Source organism: Sardina pilchardus, chromosome 16 (assembly GCF_963854185.1).
Source record: "Sardina pilchardus chromosome 16, fSarPil1.1, whole genome shotgun sequence".
Taxonomy (NCBI): Eukaryota; Metazoa; Chordata; class Actinopteri; order Clupeiformes; family Clupeidae; genus Sardina; species Sardina pilchardus.
The window spans coordinates 521,708-534,781 of record NC_085009.1 but is presented as its reverse complement, the minus strand read 5'-3'; the positions used below and the strand labels follow the sequence as shown (position 1 = coordinate 534,781).

At 40.6% G+C, this 13,074-nt stretch overlaps 2 protein-coding genes across 2 annotated transcripts; one reads left to right on the top strand and one right to left on the bottom strand.

The window, feature by feature from the left end:
- The first annotated feature begins 4,556 nt into the window (after nt 1–4,556).
- LOC134060162 (BTB/POZ domain-containing protein KCTD21-like) lies at nt 4,557–5,998 on the top strand. Its single transcript, XM_062516778.1, has one exon. It carries the CDS (start codon nt 4,948–4,950, stop codon nt 5,758–5,760), a length of 813 nt encoding a protein of 270 aa, XP_062372762.1. The 5' UTR covers nt 4,557–4,947; the 3' UTR covers nt 5,761–5,998.
- A 194-nt stretch (nt 5,999–6,192) lies between these two features.
- Nucleotides 6,193–12,438, bottom strand: asgr1a (asialoglycoprotein receptor 1a). The gene is made up of 9 exons (XM_062516775.1): nt 12,175–12,438; nt 10,713–10,830; nt 10,222–10,341; nt 9,836–9,931; nt 8,236–8,307; nt 7,841–7,924; nt 7,263–7,414; nt 6,746–6,855; nt 6,193–6,443 (listed from the first exon to the last, which is right to left on the bottom strand). The coding sequence occupies exons 2-9, from the start codon at nt 10,813–10,815 to the stop codon at nt 6,272–6,274; spliced, it is 909 nt and encodes a 302-aa protein (XP_062372759.1). The 5' UTR covers nt 10,816–10,830; nt 12,175–12,438; the 3' UTR covers nt 6,193–6,271.
- Nucleotides 12,439–13,074: the final 636 nt, after the last annotated feature.

Sequence of the window (13,074 nt, the reverse complement as noted above, 5' to 3'; positions counted from 1 at the left end):
GACTGCTCAGCGTGCTTCTTAATTGCCCCTTGGGGATGAATAAAGTTTTTTTAATTGAATTGAATTGAGATTGCATTAGGCTACTAGTCAGCTGTTGGAATGGTCTGTGACCTGTTTGTGGGTAGGCTAGGCTACATTCTGGCCACTGTGCCATGCTAATAAATGAAAATAGCTAGGCTACATATTGCAATTGACCTATGGCTAAGTCCCGCCCCCTCCACTCACTCGGACAAACAGTCAACATTCGGTGACAGGCGCTAGGGCAGCCAACCCAGTAGGAGAAATTTCACAGGAGACAATACAGATACGTTAATGAAGCTATAAGCTCTAAAAGTTAACATTAGTATAACTAGAGCCCTTTGGACAACAGCTAACCGTCATGTACGATTGCCAAAGTACAAAAACTAGCACATAACATGCCAATGAACTCCCAGCAAACAAACCAGCTAGCAAATTAAAACGCTAATTAAAGGCTCTGCCATTAGGTCATATCGAGAATAATGCATGACGGAAATAACTGCGGACTAGCTGTGGATAACTTGTAGACCATAAAGGTAAGAGTTCATTGTCTTTACGTTTAGCTATGTTCGCTGTCTAGCTTTTGAATGTGGCTAGCATCAGTTGTAATGTCATCATTTGAAAGCTTGATAGGACAGACGCTCGAGTTCATGCTTTGTTTTATCGCTGGAGGATAGCCTATGACAACTGATTGCATTCCTTGCTAGTCAACGTTAAATGACTGCAAGTTTTGTGGATTTTTGAACATTGTCATTTGTTGTCTCTGCTATTATTAACCCCCCAAACGACGGGTTAATTGCTGTGCTGTAGTGTGAAAGCACCTAGCGACATGTAGGCTACAACGCACCTAGAAGCTAACGTTTTCGTTAACGTTGCCTAATGTTAGCTAACATTGGCCTACCCTTGGTTAAAGAGGTGTTGAACATAGCGTTCAAACACGTTGTTGACTTGGAAAAACGTATTCATGTTATCCACGTTTATTTGGTGTTGAGGTCTACTGTCTTATCCAGAGCAGACGCTTATCTCGGTTGAAATGTGGCTTAGGAAAGGGTAAAAAATACACACGGTCGCCCAGCTTCTTGGGATACATTGTGTCGGGGTTGCATGTACCCCATGCACACCGTTTTACAATTTAAAACTCAAAATGTCAAGAAAAAACATATAAAAACGAATGAAAACTGACCGACTGCAATGCATTTCAATGGACGTGGAAACCGAGAATGTCCGAGTGTATTGTAGCTATATGCCCACTGTGATTGGCTCGTTGCGTTCGGGGGCGTGGTTTAGCCATAGGTGAATTGTGTGCATATTGCGTTGGTAATGATCATGCAGCCAGTCAGTGGACTGATGTTGGCATGACAGTGTTTCAACTTTATAAATCCTCTAAGAATACAATTATGAGGGGAAATATTAAAAATAAAACCCCAAAAGCACACAGAGAGCACAGACCTGCATTGTTCTTCCTAGGTTATCATTTGAACCTAAACTATTCAGATTGCCACCACGTGGTCATACCACCTCCGGAATCCCGACAGTGAAACGGATCACTCCCAAAATGTAATCGTTTCTTCCTTGAACATTTCATCAAAATCCATCCATTACTTTTTGAGTTATCTTGCTAACAAACAGACAGACAAACAAACAGACAGACGCCGGTCCCCGATGAAAACATAACCTCATTGGCGGAGGTAAAAATAGCCTTAGAAACAAATACAGGTGCAAGGTCAGGTGTCACTTAATAAAAGCTGAATTGTTGTGTTATTGACCACTGCAACTGTGGACTGCCATTGGTGTATGAAGTCACAGCCTCCCCAGACAGCAAGCACACATTGGCCCAGTGCTGGCATTGGTTGGCAGTGTCGGAGGTGGAATTTCTACGCTGAAATACTGTCCCACCAACGTCAGCCTCTCAAGCTATTTACCAGCTTCTGTTAGGACCTCTGTGTACCAATACACACCAGATGAGCTACAACAACGACTATACTAAGGTGAAGGTTTGGTCTTAGCTTTGGTGGGGACACATCCCCAACTTTGATATCAAAAATTATTGTTTTAATGCCAGTGAAGAATCTTGATTTCGATACTTCATACCTTTTGGCATGAGAAGGGATGGAAATGTGCCATAGTTTATCTTTTACTTCTTTGCATTGTGCAGGCTACATTCACAAACAGACATTAACAGAAAAATGTCTCGGATCCATTGTTTATTGCGACTGCAAGATTGGTAGCCCAATTAACAGTCAGTGACTTCTATTCTGAAATAGGCTATACTTTGACACTGTTGTTCGTGTCAGATAAACCCCCTTTCATTCCAATCAAATGGCAGTGTTTCTTTTAATGTCATCCTGAATCAGTCCAAATGCTCAAAGGAGTTTGCTAAAATATTGGTGGGGGGACACAATATGTTTCAGGGTATTTCCGATTTACTTTTATTACTTTCCTGTTGACTTTAGTAACTGTCAACATTTTATTTACTGATATTGTATGAAAGCTCTGACAGTCGCACCAAGAGGAAATTAGAGAGAGTTGTCACCAAAGCCTCCAACATCACTGGTTGTGTGTGACCTTCCATCAGTCCACTCTCTGCTGAACACAGCTTGAACCGAGCAACCAAGATCATCAGGGACGCCTCCCATCCGAGCCATGATCTATTCCAACTTCTTCCCTCTGGTCTATATATATGGTCCTGCTATAGATCTCGGAAGACTGGAACGACGCCCTTCAACAACAGCTTCTACCCTTCAGCAATTCAACTCCTGAACTCCTGAAGATCCTGAAGAGCTACCACCAAACTTATTGTGTGGCAATTAAAGTTTCTGTTCTATTCTATTCTAAAAGACTATGTTATTTTCTTTAAAAAGATGTGTGGCAGTCAATTAGAGCTCATACAGTGTTCACCACCACATTTTTTTTTAAATTGAGGTTTAGTTCTTTTCCTTTCTGATGTCAAAGTTCTTCATTGTCATACTGTTCATTACAACCCCAATTTACAGCCTCCAGCACACATACACACACACACACACACACACATTCACTACGTATTCAGCTGAGTATTCAAATTGAGCACACATAGACAATAGACACCAACACAAATTCTTCAGTTCCCCTTTTTTCCTGTACGCACATGTGTGTGTGTGTGTGTGTGTGTGTGTGTGTGTGTGTGTGCGTGTGTCTCTCTCTCTCTCTCTCTCTCTCTCTCTCACACACTGCAGTTTTTTCAGCTCTTAGTTTGGAGCCCTGCCTTGCCTTGGTGTCATGGTTACGGTATAAAAACAGAGAAATATTTCACCCTTTTTACATGGCTATTCTATGCAAAATCACAAAATAGCAGTTTGTGTATAGTGAGAGGTTAATTGTGATTAGTTATTAAAATAAAAAAGAACAAGGTGACAGACTTTGGGGAGGCGGATTGAAAAGAGGGAGAATGTCTGCAAGAGAATTAAGAGCTGGGAACAGAGCAAGACAAATAGGGAGGGCTACGGAATTAATGGACATGACCAGACTTCTACAAAGTAGATGTACTGCAAAGTGGTACAACATATCACCACCGCTTAGTCCTGTCCTCTTTCCACAAAAGTGTATCACATTTGTCAATTTGTCTCCTACTCCACTCCAGCCCCTAATCTTGCAACTTTTGTGTATGTAAATGAGTGAGTGCATAATGTGTGTTTGTTTCTCTGTGTGTGTGTGTGTGTGTGTGTGTGTGTGCAGACTGATCTCAATAAGTGGCGTAGCCTATATGACACGCCAATTCAAACTGTATGTCACTTTGACATGCTATCAAGACGCATAATTGCTTTTTGGCCTACATTGACTTCGGAGTGTGCGTGTGTGTGTGTGTGTGTGAGATCGCTTGTGAGTGTGTTTGTGGGGGTAATATCAGAGAGGGTTAAGGCGGATGAAGGATCTTTGGTAATATGGTGTGTGTGTGTGTGTGTGTGCATGTGTTTATCTGTGTGTTTGCCTGCATGTGTGTGTGCATATGGGTGTGTGTGTGTGTGTGTGCATGCATGTGTGTTTATGAGTGTGTGTGTGTGTGTGTGTGTGTGTGTGTGTGTATGTGTGTGCAGTTGATATAAACAGAATTCCACGAAACTTGCCATGCACTCAGAGGGTGTTGTAATGATCCGCACTTCAAGTTTCGAGCAGTTTTGTCAGCCAGAGATACCTGCAATTTCCATTCCTCATTTTTGCTTTTTTATTCTTTAACTGTGGCGCTATTCCTCAAATGAGTGGATGGGATGGGTTGACATGCCCCCTTAAGACCAATATACGACAAAAGTTGATCATTCTAGGCCCTAGCCTTATAAACGGCGGTAATAATAAATCCACTTCAGTTCAAGGAATGGTAATAGGTAGCCAATGCTGTCCCATATAGACTTCATACCGTACCTAGCGTATATTTATTATAATTTCATTATTAAATTAGATCATAGTTCTAGTTCATAGTCCTCAGAAGTCTGGGTGCAAAGTTCCTATAATCCTCACTCGCTCGCGCACACACAGGCACCATGGTGAGACGTGTTGCCGTTATCGCTGTCACAATGACACACTGGTCCACACTGCAACAAGTGATTAAAGAGATAGGGGAAAGAGACAGAGCGAGAAAGAGAAGAAACTGACACAGACAGACACCGTTTTCCCGCGGCCAACAATGTGGGTTTTGTACGTGCAGTGATAAACGCACGTCTCTGGATCATGGTCAACGGGATACAGAGAGGGGTAATTAGTATGCCGTCCGAGAACCAAAGTGTGAACGGACAGAGCCTCCGTTACGTAACTAGAGACTCAGCTGACAGCAAATGAGGCATAAGACTTTTTTAAGAAGCAAACTAGGCTCCTCGTGTTGAGTGTGGTCTAAGCTACGCACTGGAACATCCAACAGGTGCAACTATCCTGGGACAACTCCAGCAGACCTCTGTGGTTAGCATGCTAAACACATCGGATAGTAACGGGAATTCACCGCGGGACCCGGTGTCCGTCAATGTAGGAGGAGAGGTATACACAACTACTCTGGACACCCTCACGCGTTGCCGAGACTCCATGCTTGGCGCAATGTTCACCGGCCAGATCCCTTTACTGAGAGACCGGCGTGGAAACTTCTTCATCGATCGCGACGGGAAGGTTTTTCGCTACATCCTTAATTACCTGCGCTCCAACAGCCTCGATTTGCCAGAGGACTTCAACGAACTGGCGCTACTGAAGCGAGAGGCGGATTTCTTCCAGATTCGCCCATTGCTTGATGAGATTCGGCGTCACGAGACAGGTGGTGGTACAACAAGCTGCCGTGCCGCTATGTTAAATGTTACCACGGAAAGTGAGATGCGCGTTCTGCACTTCAACTTAAAGCGTGGTCCTGAAAACTATGAGTTAAGGTCGTGCGCTGTCCGTGTTCATGTGGCCACTCTCTTCTGCACATGTCGCGCAGTCCTTGATGTCCTGTGCGCGCGCTTTTTATACAGTGCAAGAGACGGTCCAGTTGCGCCCCAACCAAGCAACTCCCGTCAGAACTGCCTACGCTTGGAGTGGGTCCCATGCCCCGACGAAATGCCTCGAGACCAGCATGAGAAGCACGGATTCCGTGAGCTGAGAACCGAGTCTGCTTCTGAGCTGCGTGATTCTCGCGCCTTCATGGAGGAACTACTGCGAGTCGCTTTGGGAGAGGGTTTCAGAGTGGACTCTGTGTTCCCAGACCCGTCAGATATTCTGAACTGTAATACTCTGCGGTTTGTGCGATATTGAGTCGCCTCGTAGATATGTAAAAGGTCAACTGTTTACCATGTTTTCTTTCTTGTTGTGAAATTACTTAATTACTTCAACTCTAAGCCTAAATTTGGATAGGTTACACATGCCTCCGCTGCCAGTTTCCTAATGTCATCGTCAGAAACAATGAAAAGCGCATGAGGCACACAAACACAAAAAATAGTTCCAGCGACCACTTATTATCACTTTTTGTAGATTCAAGTAATTCTACTTAAAGAAAATACATATCAATCAATAAAGAGTTTTGTAAGCAATGTTGTCTCCCTGGAGTGATTTCATTGAATCACCAAAGATGAACAGGTGGAAATGGAACTGATTCTGACAACATGGGCCCTCATTTCCAACCACAGAGCATGTGTATAATATATTAAATATATTTACATTCAAATTGACCAATGCAATAACCAAACACCTGCTTCCACTCTTTATCAATTCATAACATGCATATTACGTTTCCACACACAGATACACAGTCTTCAAATGAAGGACACTAATCAGTGAAGGGTTTCAGGTTGGCGCTGATTGGAGCTTTGCAGACGTAGCGGTAACGACGGGAGCAGTGGTCGTCATTATAGCGTCCGTCTCTGTGAAAATGAGCACAGTCCTCACCCCCACCCAAACCATGGAGACGCCAGTCATCTGGCTGCCCAGGCATCCATTCACTGAAAACACACACAGAAAACACATACAGTTCAAGACTGATGGACGGACAGACGGACGGACACACACACACACACGCACACACACACGCACACACACACACACACGCACACACACACACACACACACACCATGGAGTACTTTGGTCACACCCATTTAATGATCATCCTAGAATCCAGCTATCACAGTATGGCATCAATCAATGTTTACATGATGTCGTGAGATTACTGAATACACAACTCTCTCTCTCTCTCTCTCTCTCTCACACACACACACACACACACACACACACACGCACACAGACCTTCTGAGCACAGTGTAAGGTGTCCCATCCAGCCACTCCCATTCTCCAGTGCGCTCATCACTCAGACCCAGCCAGTAAAACTGTGGCATCGTTCTGCCAATTACAAAGCGCTGTCATGGTAATAGAGAGACAAAGAAAGACGGATTAAATATTTTAGCTAGTCAGTACAGGATTTGATTCTATCAGTGTAATCTATGGAGATGATGTAGCAATATGACAATGTAAAAAAAAAATCATGTTATTGTAACAGTAGCCAGTAGGAATGGTCAGAGCTGTGCAGTGGGTAAAGACATGCTAGTGATAAACACTAGCACCCATGGCTTTTAGCCTCCTTGCTAATGTGCCTTCCTCCCGTGTTGCAAGGTTATCCAAGTCTGGATCGGACTGTGGCGCTGTCAAAGATCTTAAATACTAAACAGATTTCTCGATCTGACTCTATGCTGTGTTGAGTTGTTGGGTCATATGTTTGTGGCATGTGGTGGTGTTCTGTTGTGTTGAGCGGTGAAATGTTGAGTACCTTCTCAGCAAGGCTCTTGACTATGAGCAGAGAAGCCCCGTGACTCACACAGCTGTCCCGGGAGCTGTACCAGGACATGCCCTCCCCAGAGAAGAAGTAGCAGTGGGAGGAGTACCCCACCCAGCCCAAAGGGCAGCACTGCAAGGTAGTGTCTACATGTGCACGTACACACACACACACACACACACACACACACACACACAAACCCATAGCCAAACACAAGCAAACATATGCAATATATTACATGTACATAACATAGACATGCATATGCCAAATGATCCTACTTACAGAAAACTTTTGTTATTATGTACTGTACAGTATATCCAAAATATGTTTCATTATATATTCATATCTTATCACTGGAATACTTCACTGTTTTCTAAAATAGTATAAAGTATGATTAATAACCTTTGCATAGTACTGAATGTGTGTGTGTGTGTGTGTGTGTGTGTGTGTGTGTGTGTGTGTGTGTGTGTGTGTATTTAGTCTTACCATTCTTCATCAACCTGTGTGTGAGTGTGTGTGTGTGCGTGTGTGTGTGTGTGTGTGTGTGTGTGTGTGTGTGTATTTAGTCTTACCATTCTTCATCAACCTCATAAGGCTACACTTGAACTCTGACAGCTGGTTTTCCAACTCAGGCAAAGACTTAACTGAATCACCAACTACACACAAACACACACATAGAACATACAGGCACACACACACACACACACACACACACACACACACGCACACGGAGAGAAAGAGATGTGTTACATACAGAGATAGATAGAATCATAGATTGAATCAATCACATATCTCATACCATGAGATCAAACTCACTTCAGAGTGATACAGAAAGAGTACAACATGAGTGGAGGAATGACAACAGACAGACACAGAAGGTAGCAGAACAGAGAGAAGATGATACGAAGAATAGCAGAATCAGGGCACCAAATGCAAACACACACACAGATGCACATGTGAAAGATACCTTTATCCAGTTCCTTCTGCACACTCTGCAGCGAGAACTGCAATCGATTGATTTCTTGCTGCTTGGCAGCATCTGAAAAAAGGAATATAATTACTTTTAATAATTGTTTCTTTGTGTAAGTGTGTGTATTTTTATTTGACAGTTTGTGCAGTGTTGTGATACGTATACAGTTTTTTTACAATCACTTTGCTACTTTTTTCAGAACCTTGATGTCATTTTTCAAAACTCTACACAAAACTCAAAACGGTTATCACTTGTAACACAGGCTGCCTAATGTTCAAAACATTGGATTGTGCATTCACATCTTCAAAGAAATCTTGCACTTGCACAATCACAGCAAATTTACTGTGAATACCACTGAAACATAACTATAGATCACCCGCACACAAGCAACCGATAGTTTCATTGTGTCATTGTTCGTAAAATCATTAGATATTGTAGAACAAAATAGGTGATACTTTATGGTATTACATGTACAGTACAGTAAACACATCTCTGCAAAAGTACTGCAGTAGTAGAGAAAATACCACTGACACTGTGGAATCATTGAACAAAGTTTGTAATATATTGATGCAAAACACTACAATCACAACATAGGTTTATTTGAATTACTGTAAAGTAAACATAATTAGCTATGAAAAAGAAAAGAAAAGACAGCCTGATGAAAATATACATGCAAAATATAAAGAAAATATGTTTTAAAGTATTTTACAGTATGTAAAGATATAACACTAGGCTACATCCATGGATATTGTAGTCTAATTGGTTCATGCGCCACACTAATTGTGAATGGTGACTCTCGTTACAGTATCTTGAAACTTTCATGATTTGCAGTAAACATGGAAGATTTTGTGTCTGTTTCCATACAACTATGCATTATGAGTAATGCAACATTTACTTATCATTTTGAGCAGTTGTATCAATTCATAGTTAGATCATTGTAAGGAAATTGAAGAGCTCTTTTCCAAAACGCTATAAATCCATTTTTGAAAATATTAAAAAGTCATGTTATTTAATTGTGTATTTCACTTAATTTCAATAAAAATGCAGATGTTTTGTTTTGATTTAGTAGAGATAAATCAACTTAACATAATCCAATACAGTTTCACTGAAATTACTTGAAAAACAAAATAAAAAAAAATGATTTGTGAAAATGTAGGCTATTAAAATGGTGGATATAGCGTTTTGGAAAAGAACGAATATATGCTCATTTGAAATGTAATGTGTGAATTGCCTTTTGAAATAGTAGTACTTTGATGTTCAGTTGTAACATATTGAACATGTGAACGGTGAGTTTTGTTGAATGAACAAATCTAAGTTGTATGTGTATTGTATCCAAGCAATTGAGAAAAGGGGTAGTTTTGAAAAATGTGCATTTTGATCATTGGTTGTGAGTTTTGTGTCTAGAGTTGTGAAAAATGACATCAAGGTTCTGAAAATAGTAGCAAAGTGATTGTAAAAAACTGTAATTAAGAGATCACTGATAAATATAATCAAATGATAAACATAATTCTGTACACTGTTTTGTATCATGGTTTACTCAACAATGCTTGTAATGCAGGTAGCTTTGGTCTGATTTCTCTATGCAAGCCTGACTTGCCATTGTATTCAACAGTCGAGATGAGGGTCTGGAAAGTATTGTTGATGCTCGTCAGACTCTCCCCTATAGCAGAGAACCTTCCAGAAGCCTGACCATCTACACAGGCATACACACACACGGCCACACACACACACACACACACACACACACAGAGAGAGAGAGAGAGAGAGAGAGACAGAAACAGACACAATGACAGAAACAGGAGATACACAGTTAATTTACAAAGAAGTACAACTAAATAAGAGCATCAACACTGGGAGACATACACAGAGGCATACAAACAGTTCTACCCAAAAACAAAAACATATAAGGAAACGCAACTTATGGGAGTCAATAACATAATATTAGAGAGTATTGAGCTGTGTGTGCGTGCGTGTGTTACTCACTGGTCATTGCCACAGTGATGATAAGAGCAATGAGTACAATAGCAGTCAGGGAGTAGACCACATATGGCCCCCACCGTGAAGTACTTACAGTTGAGGCCATTTTGAAATGTGGTTCTTCTTCTAATAGACACACACACAAATACAAATATTAAGAATACAGACTACAACTGTTTTGTTTAAAATACCTAAAATTGTATAGTGTATCTAATATATATTTCTATGTAATGTCATAACCCATTTTTATGTACCTCTATGCTCTATGTAATCCAGCTAATGCAACCAGCTAGCGCTGGGCCACTCTCACTGTCTCCCACGTGGTAATACTGAGTTGTACCATGTGTGCCCACTTTAAATGTGTGAGTAAAGAGTGCTGTGTGGCTTTGTTCAACATAACTCAAAGCTCTGGATTGCACATAAGGCTTAGGGATAAGGTAGTTGGTTGTAAATACAGCCATATTACTTGCAGCACTGGCACATTAGTAATGCTGTACCTTTTCTCCAGAAAGCCTGATCATCACTGCTGTCTGTGTTGTGAAAATCATCGTGGTAATCATTCACAGTCACAGCCACTGCTCCGTTTGTGTCGTCCTTCATTGCCAGTGTTAGGAGCTAGACAAACACACAAATGCATGCAGAGTATACATTAGCTATAATAAAGGATGATAGAGATAGTCTGTGCATTCATATCATTAAGTGTAAAAAGACCACAGCATGTACAGTATGTTGGCACAGATATAACTGGAATAATTTATAACTGGAATAAAGGTCCATAGAGAGTTACACATTTAAAAACGTTTGAGGGTAAAAGGGTAAAGGCTGCCACAACCACATTACAAAACATGTATGTATTTTCTATATGTGGTCTTGTGTGTGGTGCACCTATTGCTACTGTATGTTGCAAGATAGATGCTAAATAAAGCTTGCTTGCTTCATTGATTGGTTGATTGATCGATTGTTTGATCCATAGACAGGGATAAATACAATCTAGGCCAATCTAGGTCTTTGTCAGCATATAATTTATTTCAAACAGATGTCATATCTACAGTATCTTCAACAGTCAGTGTGCTGTACCCAAAATTGTTACAAAAAACAGTGTGTACATTGTCAAGTATGGAAATGTGTATGTTGGCTGTTTTCTAATCATCCCTATGTAAAAATGGACATGATTGGGGAAGTGAGGTTTTTGACTCAGCATAATGTGTGTGTGTGTGTGTGTGTGTGTGTGTGTGTGTGTGTGTGTGTGTGTGTGTGTGTGTGTGTGTGTGCGTGTGCGTGTGCGTCCATACAAGGGGAATCATAGGTCGAGGCTAAGAATTTCCCTTACAGCTTAAATTCATTTGTCACATGAATAAATATGAGGAGTTCTGTTTCAAAACGTATGGAATAATATACTCAAAAAGCATTCAACACATGACAAAAACTATGTTAACGAAAGCTAGCTAGAATGCTAACTAGCAGTTGGTGATGTCATGCTTTCTTCATTTTGCAGATTGATCCATGCTAGACTATATGGTGAATTGCCTGGGCAGCTAGGGGGAACAATAGTTCATCTGACCTTACATGACCATGAACCATTGTGAATTTGAACATAATATTAAAAACTAATACAAACACAAAAGGTAGTACTACCACAGAGGGAGGAACACTGTTGCATATCGCTGCTTTAAAGGGTTTTCATCACAGTTTGTCACCCTTGCAGCACTGTAGAACATTTACTTGACTACATTTTTCTTACAATTTTGTACCATTTTACAATGAATATTTTCAAAACATTTCAACTCTTCCAAACTATTTAGCATCAAATATTCCTAACGCAATTATTACAAAAACACGTCTATGCTCTGAGTGTCACAATAACTACAGAATCGACATCAGTGCTAAATAAACATTATCATCAACATAGAGTGCATACCATTTTCTTACAGACATGAAAAGACATGAAAGAATACTCACCTGGACTAGATTAATATACAGATAGTCCGGTGCCTAACTTCAGCTGGGTGACTCGATAGGTGACTAGATATGTATGTGTGTATGTGTGTGCGCGCATGCATGTGAGTGCAAGTGGAATGGGAGCGAAATGAGAGCGCCAATGTGAATGAATTTTGCCCTTTGAGCAGTATCCGTATGTTTGCGTGTAGGCCTATGCACACCATTCTAGTACACCAAAAACAAAAACAGAAGATCAGGGTAAACTATTACAAAACTATTATATATTGGTATTGATATCCGGTAAGTCTATTGCATTGAGTAAATGTGGAGTTAATGAGATACCAGTCGTTTGGTTGTACTGTAGGTATGCTCTTAGAAATGCCCTTTGAGTTGTAAATAAAATGTGTGTGTTTAACTTCTACCTAAAATCAACAGGGCAAAATTCTCACAGCAGTCATTTGCTCTCCAGCCTACTCCCAAACAAGAAATGGCAAGATTCAACCAAGAATATAAAGAGAACAACAGATTTGCACAAAATGTAGATAAAGACTATACGAGAAATGCTGAGGCCATACTGCCCCCTTTAACAAACTAGGACAATAGTCAAAATAATGTAATGGTATAATATTTTAGAAAATGTGAGAATGCATGAGGATCTGTAGGCTATAATAATAGTAATAATAAAAGTAATAATAATAATAATAATAATAATAATAATAATAATAATAACAACAATGTGTGTGTTAATGTAACATATGGACAATTGTTGCGTTATTACGAGCCATAAATACTTTTATTACTTCACCAACTTGAACTGAGTTGCATTTGGAAAACAATAGTGTGGGAGCCTACTGTAGGCCTACGTGCAGCAATCGACAGCACATTTTAAATCAGCTTCGTTTCACCCTAGCCAACAGAGAG

Coding starts and splice junctions, on each gene's coding strand:
- LOC134060162 (XM_062516778.1), top strand. CDS start 4,948: ATGCTAAACACATCGGATAGTAACGGGAATTCACCGCGGGACCCGGTG.
- asgr1a (XM_062516775.1), bottom strand. CDS start 10,815: ATGAAGGACGACACAAACGGAGCAGTGGCTGTGACTGTGAATGATTAC. Junction 8,308..9,835: donor CTCGACTGTTGAATACAATG/GCAAGTCAGGCT, acceptor TCCTTTTTTCAG/ATGCTGCCAAGCAGCAAGAA. Junction 7,925..8,235: donor GCAGAAGGAACTGGATAAAG/GTATCTTTCACA, acceptor GTTTGTGTGTAG/TTGGTGATTCAGTTAAGTCT.